The sequence below is a fragment of the Etheostoma cragini genome, chromosome 12, assembly GCF_013103735.1.
Source record: "Etheostoma cragini isolate CJK2018 chromosome 12, CSU_Ecrag_1.0, whole genome shotgun sequence".
Classification (NCBI taxonomy): Eukaryota; Metazoa; Chordata; class Actinopteri; order Perciformes; family Percidae; genus Etheostoma; species Etheostoma cragini.
Window position 1 is genome coordinate 5,568,587 of NC_048418.1, and position 14,209 is coordinate 5,582,795.

At 39.3% G+C, this 14,209-nt stretch overlaps 1 protein-coding gene across 1 annotated transcript; it reads left to right on the forward strand.

Moving 5' to 3' along the window:
* The first annotated feature begins 954 nt into the window (after positions 1 to 954).
* Positions 955 to 10,008, forward strand: urod (uroporphyrinogen decarboxylase). Its single transcript, XM_034888448.1, has 10 exons — positions 955 to 1,235; positions 2,796 to 2,908; positions 3,107 to 3,186; positions 4,095 to 4,157; positions 4,767 to 4,964; positions 5,088 to 5,249; positions 6,310 to 6,444; positions 6,927 to 7,027; positions 8,081 to 8,147; positions 9,737 to 10,008. Exons 1-10 carry the CDS (start codon positions 1,213 to 1,215, stop codon positions 9,899 to 9,901), a joined length of 1,107 nt encoding a protein of 368 aa, XP_034744339.1. The 5' UTR covers positions 955 to 1,212; the 3' UTR covers positions 9,902 to 10,008.
* Positions 10,009 to 14,209: the final 4,201 nt, after the last annotated feature.

Here is a 14,209-nt window from a genome sequence, read left to right on the forward strand (position 1 = left end):
CATACAATGCGACAAAGCAGACACGTCGTGCCCAGCAGTAAACAAAGTGTAAGATACATGCAATTCATTTAAAGCACAACTCTTGCCTTGCCTTTTGAATGGAAGTGCTAGGGGCCCTTCTATGATGGCATCAAAATCAACATTTTTAAACCACTAAGAAGGCTCGACACAGCATGAGACTTTGCTCCAAGTCTCACCTGGGCTCAACACATAAACTCAGCATTGAGAACATTGCTTGTGAACGAAGAGTTTACTAATAAGAAAAGATTTTGAGCAACTTACCTCTTGACTAGCATTGCGAGAAGGTGACCAGGTAGAAAAACTTCTACTAAAGTGAGATGTTTGCTTCAGCCAAACTTTTCTTTTTGGTCAACCTGATCAGAACCGGAATATAACAAAGCCCTACGAGGGAAAGAGTTTAATGTTAAACCCCAACATCATTAAACTGTAAAGTATTTTGCTTACCTTTTTGTGAGCTTGTTTAGTCCTGTAGCGTTGTGAGCAGAGGCCGCCCTACTGGTGTGGGGGTGTAACGGTTTGTAAACTTGAATTAAAGAAGTGAATTTTCATAGTTGTGAAAATCGTTCTGTTGATAGAATATAGTTTAAAAACAAAAACAAAGTGAAGCACAAAAGTATTGTTTTAAGCTAAATTGATCAGCCCTAAAATAAATATATTCTCTTGCTATGCTGTTTACCTTACTTAGATTTTATAAGTCCAATCATTGTTGATTGAATCTAAATGAAGTGACAGCAAACCCTTATGCTACTTCAAAAACTCAGAACAACCAAAAACAGCCAAACAGGAAAGTTGTGTGGAGGTACAGCAACTGCAGGAGAACGTTACAGTTGGTTGGTTCTCTTAACGTTTAGGGAACGTATAACCCGGAGGGAACGTTCCCTAAACGTTAGTTGTAGTTTAGTTCGAACTAACCTTTAGAGAACCCTTTAACGTTCCCTAACATTCCCTAAACGTTCTGTGTTAGTGGAGAACACTTTTGACAACTCTGTTTATAAGGTATTTTAGTTTGAAATTCCCTGATCTGGTCACATGGTCGTTCAAGATGGCCGCGCCCTGGAGCGACGGAGTGTAGGAGCAGAGTGTTGTGCAAACAGGTTTAAATGACAGTTGGAGCTGCAGGTCGCAACTGACATCTGAGAGAGAGACAGAGGAGCGTCTGAGCAAGCCTGTCACCTCCTCATTCCCGCCGACATGAGCAAGGACGGTTTAATCCTGTAAGTACTTCTGGTGTTAGCCTAAAAATACAGTATAGCATTCTGTTTTACCACAAATACATAGCCTATGATGTCGTCTATGAGGTTTAACGCTAGCATTGTAGCTACTAGCGGAGTGACGTTATCAAATTCGCCTGTGTCACTCTTATGAAAACATTTCTTCACACAACGTGAATTGAATCTAGCATCATGTTGACCGTTTATTAATCTGTCTTCACCAAAGAAAAGTAATATTTCCCGCTCATTATTGCAAGCTACATACTGACCCTGATAGGTAACGTTGCAGCTGTCCTTTATGGAGACTCTCATTCAGAAAACCAGTTCAATTTTCTCTCGCGCGCATGGAAAGGTGAAGTCCCTTTTGCAACATAGGTATCAGCTTTAAAGAGTCATTTGCATCTTCTGATATAGTTGGCATATACATAATTCATTAAAGAGTAGCTCACTGTTTTAAAATCTTTACTCGCTTTTTTTTTTAGTTATGACTAATGTATAACTTTTCTCATGTAACTTTCACAGTGCCGTCTATTGAGGAAACATGTTGTGGAGAAAAAACTCTTTTTGTTAGTGTTGTTAACTAATTACTACTAGATGAAAGCACATTAAGTGCATCATAACTTTCTCTGAGTTTTCCCATTTTTAATTTCAATGTGAATGAAGACTCTAACATCTGTGCTAATTGTAACACAGCTGTTCTACATTACATGTGTCATGTGTCCTTTCTGATAGGACTACATCATTTTTTCCTCTACATAATTAGTTTAGTTTGGAGGCGTCAGTGGTCTGCATTTTAAGCCACTGGAAAGCAGTTTTTAGTGGTCCACGTGACAAATAACAGTAAGATTTGCTGTAATGCATCACTAGGCATCACTAGTACTTCCTAAGCAGCCTTTCAGTCAACCGTTGTCCTACTGCTGGAAGATGATAAGAGGGCAGAGGAGCGTTATCCCCCATATCTCCCATCTCTGCCATTGGCAGCTCTTCAGCTGGATGCCTATAAGATTGCCGGGGAAAGGGAGGGGTATGTCTGTATCTTAGATAACAGAAGCTAGGTACCGTATTGTGGCCCCTGGGCTAAAGTGATTAGGCTACTGCCAGTCAAACCTCACTCTCATAAAAGTCAATTACTTTTTGAAAATGAAACTTTGATTGTCAGATTTGCATCGGTTTGTACTCCATTAAAGCTTAGTAACAATTGGTGTGACTATATAAATAGGATTCCATAGAAACAGTGAATGTGACTTATTATCCACCACAAGAAGAGATTACATCCTGGTGTTTTTGAGTAAACATTAATATTACTTTACTTTTTTTCGGAGCTGCGTTTGCTCCAGCACTGGGTATTGTTGCTCTTTTGGATTCATTATTTTTAAATGACTTTAACCCACCACTGCACTGCAACCGTGCCGTATTGTTCAGCAAACCTCTGTGGCATTGTATTGATATTGTTCTCTTTTACTGTAGCAATGGCTGGCCTCTCTCAGTTTGATGCAACATTACTCAATGACCACAGTGGAAAAAACTGATGCTAAAACTTGGGATTTTATTTTTTCTGCACAGCCCCAAGGACTTCCCCCAGCTCCAGAACGATACTTTCCTGCGAGCAGCACGAGGAGAAGAAGTTGAACATGTCCCTGTCTGGTGTATGAGACAGGCTGGAAGATATCTACCAGGTACCGGGATCCGTGCTTCTGTCTTCTCTGCCCTGAAATACAGTTTTCTCTCTCTTTAGCCAAAGGTCAAGGACTTTCTTAGCGTCATCATCTTGTTTTTCTTTCGACTTCAATAAATGTCTTTAAACAGTACAATTTTACAACGATCAACATTAAGACATTTAAGACTTTGGTGTTTTGTTAAAAACTAACTTGCAGAGTTCCGTGAGTCCAGAGCAGGGAAGGACTTCTTTGACACATGTCGGTCCCCAGAGGCCTGCTGTGAGCTCACTCTACAGGTAAAGCATTGCTTTTCCAAGTTTTTATAAAAAGTCTAATTCAACTTTAAGTTACTTTATTTGTACCCAGAAGTATATTTTGTTTGCAGTGGTCTTTATGTGTGTTCATACACACATAAAAACAAAGAGGCACATATCCCACGTCATTCGACTTAAGACAATGGTAATTAAGAAATTACAACATTTAAAAATTGAAGTTAAGTTCTTACTGCTCCAGATTATACTTAAATAATGATGTGAACTAAATATTACTTAATGCAACAATGAACAAACACCAAACAAACAGCTGTGCCTTATTAGTCAGTGTAATGGCTGCAGGGACAAAAGAGTTTTGGGTCTTTTTGTTCTACACCCAGGGATTGGAAACCTACGCCCGGAGGGGAGAAGCTGAACCTCTGTGTGTAATGGATGGAAACTGTCATTTAGAATTTGAATGATTTGAAATGTATGTTTTTAGACTGTTTAGTTCCAAGACAGCAGATTTTAGGCTATCTCCAACATGCGAGTTCCCTTTGTACATCAAATTAATTAATTTACTAAAACAAAATGACTGAAAAGCTGATCAGAATCACTTAAAGTATATGTAATATCTAATATATAGCAAACCACCAATGGGTTAAACCCAAAAGATATCATAATGTGTGTTTACTTATGTTTTATTTTGTCTAAAAGATTACATTTCTATCAGAGTTGACTCATTTTTATAGAAATAAGTGTAATACATTAATTCACTTTGAATACACTTAGTAATAGTACAGTAGTACAAAGTAGTTTATGGTGTTGAGAAGATGGAGTGATAATAAAATATCTTACCACCAATGCCCAAGCCCCTACCCAAACAATAAACCAAAATCCCAACCACATTGTTATGTTTTATGTTACTGAACTTTTTTTCTTTTCACTTTCAGCCTCTGAGGCGTTTTCCCCTCGACGCTGCCATCATCTTCTCAGACATCCTGGTTATCCCCCAGGTAAACAACAGACAATCAACATATACACAGTACATATTTTTCTCTTATATCTATGGAGAAGGGCAAGTAGCAAATTAACGTTACATCAAATTTCTGTGTAATTTAAAGGTGTTTGTCTCTTTTAGCTTATTGTTTCAGTTTCACGGCCCACAATGCTTAAAGGGAAGTGAATAGTGGACCTGTCAACAGATGGGCAAAAAGAAAGGTTCAATGTGACAGTAATGTTGCTTCAGGCAACTGGTTGCTGTCAAGTTAGTCATAACTACTTTATCAGCCACTGATATGTGTTAATTGTGTATCTATCAGCTTGTGTTGATGTTTTTCTGTCCCCTAGTGGCCAACCAATATTAATGCACCTTAATTAGCATTTCACTCTGTTGTGTGCATATAGGCAGTTAGCTTGGGTGGTAATTAGAGACAATGTAACATAAAAGATAATAGATTTTGCAAGTTCAACAGGCATATAAAAACATGTATGTGGCATAAAATGTATTATTTATATATATGAAAGTTTTTTGGGGCACTCACTCTCCGTCTCTCCATCTATATGAAATTACAGCCGTCTCTCAAATCTTCTGCATGTCTTTATTCATTCTTTCCTCCCTCAAGGCCATGGGTATGGATGTCCAGATGGTGGCAGGTAAAGGTCCCACATTCCCAGACCCCCTGAAGGAGCCAGAAGATCTGCAGCGTCTGCAGGCTAAAGTGGACGTGGACAAAGAGCTGGGCTACGTCTTCAAAGCCATCACGCTGACCAGGCACAAGATAGAGGGCAAAGTGCCGCTCATAGGATTCACTGGAGCTCCGGTTAGAGATGCTACTGACACATTTAAAGACAAATAGAAAAGCACAAAACAAAAGTGTATAAAATTAAATAAAACCCAAGTATGGTAATTTTTACTCTTCCCTCTCTGCTGTGTCCATCCACAGTGGACCCTCATGTCCTACATGATTGAAGGCGGAGGCTCCAAGACCTTCTCTAAGGCGAAGCGTTGGCTCTACAGACACCCTGAGGCCAGCCACATGCTGCTGAGGATGCTGACCGATGTGATCGTGGAGTATCTGCTGGGGCAGGTGGCAGCTGGAGCTCAGGTTACAGCCCTTGCCTTTTAAATCTCTGGAACTTTAACAAATGGCTTTGTTTTGTAACTTAATCGAGTTGAAAGAAAGAGCCTGGAGGTTTTTTTCTGATGTGTGGAGCTAAGTGTTGACAGAAACAATAAGATTTATCAAGATTGATAGCTTCAGAGATTCAGTGTAAGGCATATTGCGTGGAGTATGTCAGAGTTTGGACATAAGTGGCAGCTCCTACACACACTTCTTATGGAAACACACCTGCTTCTCAGTATCAGCACAAAATGTGGTTGATGTAGCATTTTCTTCCCCAAAAACAGTTGAGCACAGCCTGAAAGCACACACCTGATTATTATACCAAGTCTAGACAATGTCACACCAGCAGGGTACACTGCCATTTATACAGCAGTATTTAGGGCAGCATTTGGAGTGGCTTTAGAAATATATGGAGAAAAAAAAAAATACTATATGTGTGTATATATATAAAATTCTAAATCCGTCAGTGGATCAAATGACTATTTGTAATAGAAAAGGGGTTTCTTGTAGTGACTAGTCTGCATAATTACCACCCAGTTCTGCAGTTCCCCTAAGCTCTTTAAGTGATTGTTTTTGGTTTTCTGGAACTTGTACTGTTTTAGTTCAGTCTCTCGGCTTGTATCACAATTGTTTTGTAAAAGCTGTAGGTTTTTACAAACAAGCTTTTACAAAAAGAAGGTCTGATAAATTAACTCTACGCTACCTGTCCAGCACCAAACGGGAGTCAGACAATGTTAGCTGCTAGCTGGTAAACAAAGTGGAACATTTAGCAGCTGAAGAGCCAGATTTTCCCCTCAGCAGTTGGTGAAGACCAAAACAGAGCAAGAAGGAGAGTGAGTATTGGACTTGAAGTCAATCGGATGGATGCTGACAGAACTCTAAATTAATTCTAATGGTGCTCCCAGTCCCAACTGTGTGCTGACTTGCTGGCTATGTTAACTTAATAGAGTGATAATATGTTAATGTTGTGTTTACAGCTTATTATGCTTTAAGGAATCAATATTTAATTGTGTGTGTGTTTTGGTGTGGGTCTGTTGTCCAGGCTCTGCAGGTGTTTGACTCCCACGCTGGCATTCTGGGTCCGGTGGAGTTTCAACAGTTCTCTCTGCCTTACCTTCGAGACATTGCTCGCTGCGTCAAAGATAAACTCAAGGAGGCAGGAAAGGACATTCCCATGGTGAGAGGCAGCCACATACATTAGCATACTGTGCTTTTGCCCAAACATATAAATATAAGCAAATCCACAACTAACACACACATTTACACTCCTGCAGTAACACTGAAGTTTTGCTTTTGATTCCTCATATTTTTGTATGTGTTCTTCTTGACATTGTCAGTGACTAATTATGTACACCTGCTCATCATCTGAACTGCAAATGAATCAAATGTCACCTGCTACTCCCCTGTATTTTTCAGTCTGTTCTCACGTTATATCAATCACTTTCAATACTAGTTTGACTACTCTGTTCTATTCTTACCATCAACTACACTGTCCCCAAGAGGGACCATTAAGGATTCATTAGGTCTAATATAAATAACTGTTCTGCTTTATTACCAGAAGATAGCAGCATTTCACCATAAATCCTTCATTATGATTCCCGCAAAAGTTGCCTTTGAAAATCTACTCTTATTACTTTTCTGTACTTGTGTGTCTTCCAGATTGTGTTTGCAAAGGATGCTCACTATGGTCTGGAGGATCTGTCTCAGTCTCATTATGAGGTGGTTGGGCTGGACTGGACCATTGACCCACGATCAGCACGGTAAACACACACGCACACACATAACACAAACACAAGCACACACCTACATGCAGAACTGCAAAAGGCTACGTTGGTTCTAAAATAGTCTCTATCCACAACGTTCCACTTCCGGGATTCCGCGAGAACACGCTCTTTTTTTGCCTGGATGTCCGTTGCCTTCTGCTTTCTTTGTGTTGGAATTTTAAACTCTGGTAGATTTATGCGGACCATGGTTAACTACTCTTCAGATCCCTGAAGGGTATCTTAAGACCGTTTGCTAGACTGGGTCTGAGTTTTCTGTTGCACAACTAAAACAACTTTTGAAGGTACACATGTTTCACCAAAACAAGTTCCTTCCCGAGGCTATTTTGCGGCGCCACTGTGGCTCCGCCTGGCACTTAACCGATTTTGATTGGTCTACATGAATGCCAATAAACCGGAGCACATTTTTTTTCAGCACAATGGACAATCCAGACCCTCCTCCGCAGCGCTGTGGAGAAAGGTCCGGCAAAGCAAGACTAGTTCTGAAACAACATCATGGCACAAAACGCACAATGAAATCACCCAAAAATCTAAAGACGAACTGCACCTTCTAACTCCACTGAATATATCTTGTCTGCACCAAGCTCCGTGTTAGAAATTTGCTGTTACTGAAATAGTAATAGAAATTCAAATCATAATCAGAGCTGGCTCCTCCGGTTGACGCTTATAAAATGTAGAAATATCTCTGGAATGTGAACAGGAATAGAAAATGATCAAGACACAAATCTCCTCACTTAGAAGCAGATACAGCTACAGCCTTAAAATCCTCTGTCATGGTCAGACTGCAAAAAAAAGAGCTTAAGGCTGAATACATCTCAGGGATGCAGCTGTTGCTGAACTAATCACGAACCATACTGTCGTGTTTCCTGAGGAGCAGGTTAACCATTAGTGACCTCTCCCTCGTCCCTGGGTGCAGGATTTAAGTCAACAAACGTCGGTGTTTCCTGCTCATCAAATACTTAACCTGTTAGTTAAAGGATTACTGTGGTTGTGTGTGTGTGTGTGTGTGTGTGTGTGTGTGTGTGTGTGTAGGGAGCGCACAGGAGGGAAGGTCAGCCTACAGGGAAACATGGACCCTTGTGCTTTCTACGCTCCAAAGGTAACCTCCACTCCCACTTTGGTTTAGGCTCATACATGGACAGAAGCATTACGTTTTTCTTCTTCAAAACTATCTTCATTAAAAAAAAAAATGTAATGTAGATGTATATATACTGTATATACATCTACATGAACCTATTCCCAGCAACACAACAGTCCCTGGGGTAAAAGGAGAGCCTGAACAAGCATGACATTAACATCTGTGTGTCTCAAACTATGCTGTGTTGTTTCCTTGAATTTGAAGGGGAATTGGGCCTGGAAAGTCCTTTACAATTCCTTGAATGTGATGTTTAAGGTGGGGGAACCCTGTGTGACACAAGTAACTATCAGTACAGTGTAGGCCTGCACGATTAATTGTTAGAAAATCCCAATCTCGATTCAACCTGTTCACGATATGTATTTATTTTATTTTTAAAGCCTCTCTGTTTACAGGCTTGTGGTGATACACAATGTGCTATAGATGCCAAAGAAAAATCTATGTTTGGTAATCACAATTTGTTTTGTCATGGTTCATGTGTGAAATAAGCCTTAAACTTTGTGAGAAGAAAATTATCGTGAGAGAGTATCGTGATATCAATTCTAAGCTAAAAACTCATGATTCATATTTTTCCCTGAATCGCGCAGGCCTAGTACAGTGTGACCAGTACGACAGATCTGGACTACTGAAGTTTATTGGTACCAAGTTTTGTTGAAATCACTTGTGAATGCCACCTTAGAAGAAATCTGATCTCAGTGGTGGTTCTTGCGCGAAGCCCCTTGTCGGATCCTCACAGACATCTCACTTACATAATGTAAGAATGTTGCCCATATCTTCAAAAACGTCTGCAAGTTTATCTTGTTACTTACTATGTAACGCCTTAATCCCCAAACTACCATTAGGTCTTTCTATGTCTTTCCTTTTAAAAGCAATTATAAGTTTATTTTATTACATTTAACTGTCAGGAATATTGGGATTAGAAAGGTGTAATGTTAAATCCTGAGCAGCCATGTATACGGTATACGGTGCACCTGGTAATTCTAGTTTGGCTTTGTGCTAGAAGACACGTCTCTTCTCCTAGATCTCTGTAGAGATGTCTGTGTGGAAATAGTTCCCCCATGCCGAGAGATTAAAGACCGTTTTCTTTATAATCTGCTAATTATATATGTCCTAAACCATGCACTACTGACCTCTGTCATGTAAATGGTTAAGTGTGAGCTGCTTAATGAGGGTTTCAGAGGATAATTTTCTATTGTTTTTAATGAGATACAAAAGAAAGGAAGGAAGATAACAGACAACCCCACTGCTATTTTTAGCCCCTGCATGCATGCTGTGAATCCTATTTATGTCCCACACTATTTCAATTCCTGTATTTCTACATAATACAATGAAGTGCTATAATTCATTCTGACAAACTTGTTTACACACAGTAAGGCAATTTATAACTCTTCATTATAAGTTCAGAAAGTTGTTTGTCCTCGGACCCAGTTTGTACAGTATATCTCACACACTCTGATTTATGGTAAATATTATGAGCCGACTGATCTAAAAGGTGTGCCAGTTGATCCTTCCCTTTTTCATCATCTGTCCCTCTCTCCCCTCCGCTCTAACAGGAGCGCATTTCAGACATCGTGAAGAAGATGTTGGAGGGTTTCGGCACGAGGGGCTACATCGCCAACCTCGGCCACGGCCTTTACCCCGACATGGACCCGGAGAGCGTGGCCGCCTTCGTCGAAGCTGTGCACCAACACTCTAAACAGATGATCAAACAAAAGTAAAGACGGATGTGTCGGCGTGACGGAGTGTGTATTCCAAAAGATGTTGTTGATAGTGATGGAAAGAATTTACAATAATGCATTATGTTATTAAAAACCTTAAACATTTACAGCTTCATGTCTCATTTCAGGAGTTAAATAATCCATTCCCCTGGGATTCATATTGTTCATGTTCATTTATAATATGTTAATCTGACCAGGAGTGGATTATGTGTTTCCACTGGAGAGGCTTGGCATCATTTTATGCACGTACATGAACACATTTAAGGTTCATGGGAGTTGTATTAATATTGAATCTATTTAAAAATGCTCAATCCAGCTTTGACTATTTTCCGTTTTTTTTTTTTAAAGATATTTGTCATCCAATCAAACTCGGGCTAATGTCATTTGAGCACATACAAATACTCTTTATCAGGACAAGTGGCTCCTTTGTCTTTAAACTGTGAAAACAAAAGCTAGTGATTTGTAAAAAGAGTTTCAGCATAACCACTACTGCAGTTAAAAAAAAAAAAAAAGATAATCAAATGTTAAGGAAAAATGTCAGCACGCAGCAGTTGATCATTCCACCATGTAACATTTTAACAGGGAACAAAATCCCCCGCTGGATCTCAGCGTGAAGTTTTCTTTTTACTCCTTCAGATTGAAAATCTAAGAAATGCACGCTGTACAAGAAGATGCCTTATGCTGTCTTTGTCTTTCACCCTGAATGAGTTTTTATCTTTTTGTTTTTTATTGCATCAACTCAGAATAGAAAAGGTGGCTTATGAAGGAAATTACATTGGAAGCATCCTAAAAGGCTGTATGTGACTGCAGTTTTCCAGAATGTTAACTACTCACAAATGTGTGTACCTGGCTCTTTTATTTCTGTCCAATAAAGATTGGTTTCATTTCCAGTGAAATGTATGTTGTTTTTTAAAAGGCCTATAAAAGATGATGTTTAAAATTGTGGCGTTCCTCTTTAACTTTTTATCTATTGTCATAATCAGGTTTATGACCAAAAAACTAATGACATTCTCATCGGCCTCACTTTGTGTTGTATAGCACAGCTGTACCTATAAGTAGAGCCTTACTCAACTGCTAACTATGCTGTAGACTTAATTGTAGTCTTGTTTATACTCTGCCTATAAACTACTAAATGTAATTAAAAACTAAAATGCTGAATATCTAACAGTAAAAAGGTTCCACACACAAAGATCTTCAGGAGAATGTGGACTGATCTCAATTTCACCAATTGATCATGGTTATGTCAAACAAACCTTGTGGTCTTAAACAGAGCATCTACGTCCTCTAGAACAAAACTTGTTTGACATGGCCAGAATAAATTGGTGAAATTAGGATTAGTATATATTCACAGTGACATTTTGTGTATTAAATGTTGGAAATGTATGAATTTTGGATTAGTGCCACAAACAAATACTGGGAGAGCGCATCCTCTCAAAGACCCAACTAAATGGAAAACTATAATTCAATCCTCTGACTATCCACTTACTCTGTCTTCCTTTCTATCTGCGTCATGTGTGTTGTAGTTAAACAAAAATCAAAAATTGTACCACAGTCATTTAGAAAGATAGGTTACGTATATACCTACAGGTGCACTTGTAAATCCAATCTGATAAAGGTGCCGAAATACTCTAATGTAATGATGTAATTTAAATAAACAGCACAATGTGACATGTAGAACAACCTTAACTAACAGTTAAAAAGAAAAATAGGTAGCCAACAACAATTTACTAATATAGATTCTATATGTGAAAGCGGCATCTTTGAAATGTAGATTTCATAATGCTGATTGACTGATTAAAAAATACAGATTTGGGCTATGTGTATGTGTAGGTGTCCTCTTTTAGGATTGGGCATCAAGAGCCGGTTCCAACTTGGACTTGTTTCAAAAATGACGATTCAAATGGAATCGTTTTCTTACTGGAATTGTTTGTAAAAATCAGCATTTCCAAATTTAACCCAGTTAACTGACTCAGTTTTGGGTCCCCTGTACTTCAAGGAGCGTGTTGTGTTGCAGCCATGTAGCACAGGAAGCGCGCTCTAAAGTGTGGCTTCATTTTCGAAAAAAAGTCTGGTAAAACTGTAAATCCCCACTGAATCAAAAACAAACTGGTCTGTGAAATGAGCATGTGACCCGTTTCAAACCCACCCCTCAAAGAATCAGAGTTGAGAATCAATTAAAAACCGGAATCAAAAGAAAGAATCTGAATTGTTAAAATCAAAACGATAGCCAACCCTAGTCTGTTCCCTCAAAGAACCAAAGTTACAACGTAACTGAGCGATCTTGGAGCACTTTCCAGTAGGCACCACCTTCCATGAAGCGATGAGGAGTTTGCAATGTTCTGCCAACATGTTACATCATTTGCAGGTAGGCCTACTTTAGACTTATTTTTTGCAACATAACTAAATGACCCCAACCAAATGTTTCTGTCACGGCTGTTGGAGGCAGGCTCCAAGACAAGTTTGGCCATCCAGAAATACAAAGGCTTGATGAAGACCCTCCAGAAGTACACAGACACATATTTTTCTACAAGTTAAGCACACAGCAGCGACAGGCGTGTTGAAGTCAGGTATCATCTTCACCAATCAGAAATCATTACACAATACCCTTGCCACCACAACTACCAATGGGATGCTGGATTAAAACCCTCTGTAACCGAGACACTCGCCCACGAGTAAAAACAGCACCTCTCATTCATAGTTGAATCATTTTTAAACCATACAAGCTGTTGACTTACCAGCGGTTGCGTCTAAATCCTGACCTTACGGAGGTCTCTTCCGTGTCTTTCTAGCCTCTACAGGGGATTTTCTTGAGCCTGGAACTTCCAGCCTCTTTCGGGTCGTTGGGCTTTAAATCCACACTGTTACATCCAAGATTGATCCCCTTTATGTCCATAATTCATCGCGTTTTTGCTCATTTCTGCCGCTGGCTCGCTGCTCCGTCTCTCCTCTCTGTTGTTTCCGGAAATAAAGGCACCAGCATGCCCATATATGGGAGACAACGTCACCCTCTTGTATAGAAGGCCAGAAGGGACAAAAAGACCAATAGGTTCTATGGAAGGCCAAGAGGCGCACTATTTAGACATGCATTTGCTTGTGTAGCATTGCTGTGGGTGTAATATCAATAAATATGACATTATTATGTTATTAGTGGCATAAGTAAATGTCATGAGAGCAAAAGCGTCTTGACTTTCTTTGAAAAAAATGCATGTATTTTGTCAACTGTATAAGTTATAATGATTATTTCTTCACAGTCTGACTCCCAAGACATATGAGAAGTGTTATAGAGATTAAAATGGCTTAGGGTTTACTTATCTGTCTGTGATATCAATACATATCTGGAAGATTCATGTTCAGTGTTATTTATTTATTTGTCTCTAAGGCCCTACAACCATTTTTAACATGCAAGTGACACACTGCAGCCCAAATATTCTAATAACCCAGTTTGTCCTAAAAATGATGTTCATATCTTGATTGTGGACCACAGGGTTGATGTTTTACAAAGCTTTTTAATAAAATAAATCCAGACGGACAATAAACTGTAAAAATGGCCTCAGGGCTCAGAGGGTTAAAGCTGAGCAGACGGAGGCATCCAATCACACACCTCGAATCAAGGTCTTTTGTCTTCATGTGAATTTAACAATTTAGTAAATTTGGGGTATATACAAAGCTACATTTTATTACACAGACAACTGCTTGATGTGCATTATTTCTGTAATCATAACGGGAACTCTGTACACAAGGAATTGGGATAAAGGGATCAGTTAATCCCAAATTGTGTTTTTCTCTGTGAGGCAGCTAAGAACGTCAGATAAGCAGATTCTGGTAAATCCGGTTGTTGTTGATGTTGTTGATGATGCTGGTGTTGTTGTGACGGATTCCAGCAAAAATCATAACATCATGCGATCAGATCGCATTGCAGGGGATCCCTCACCGGTCACTGCACGGAGACCAGGTTGTTGTTGCTGTTTTTTTTTTGAATAATGTTGACAGTCAACGCTAGTATTTAAGACTGAATTCATTCATTTTTGCCGCTATTTTTGAAATTTGATATTCTTTTTTGAGGCAAAATTAAAGCTTTTCTTGAAATGACATTTTTCATTTTGATAGTTTTATTCCAAACTGGATTGCAACTATTAGCATCCAAATGCTGCATAACAATTCCTTAAATCATCATGTAGATAGATAGCTTTATTTGTCACATATGCGAGTACACAGCGAGATGATGCTTTTTGTGGAGCAGCTATTTGAAGCGCCGCCACACGCTCTCCGGAAAAGGATGTATGGAGACAGCAACAGGGTATACAATAC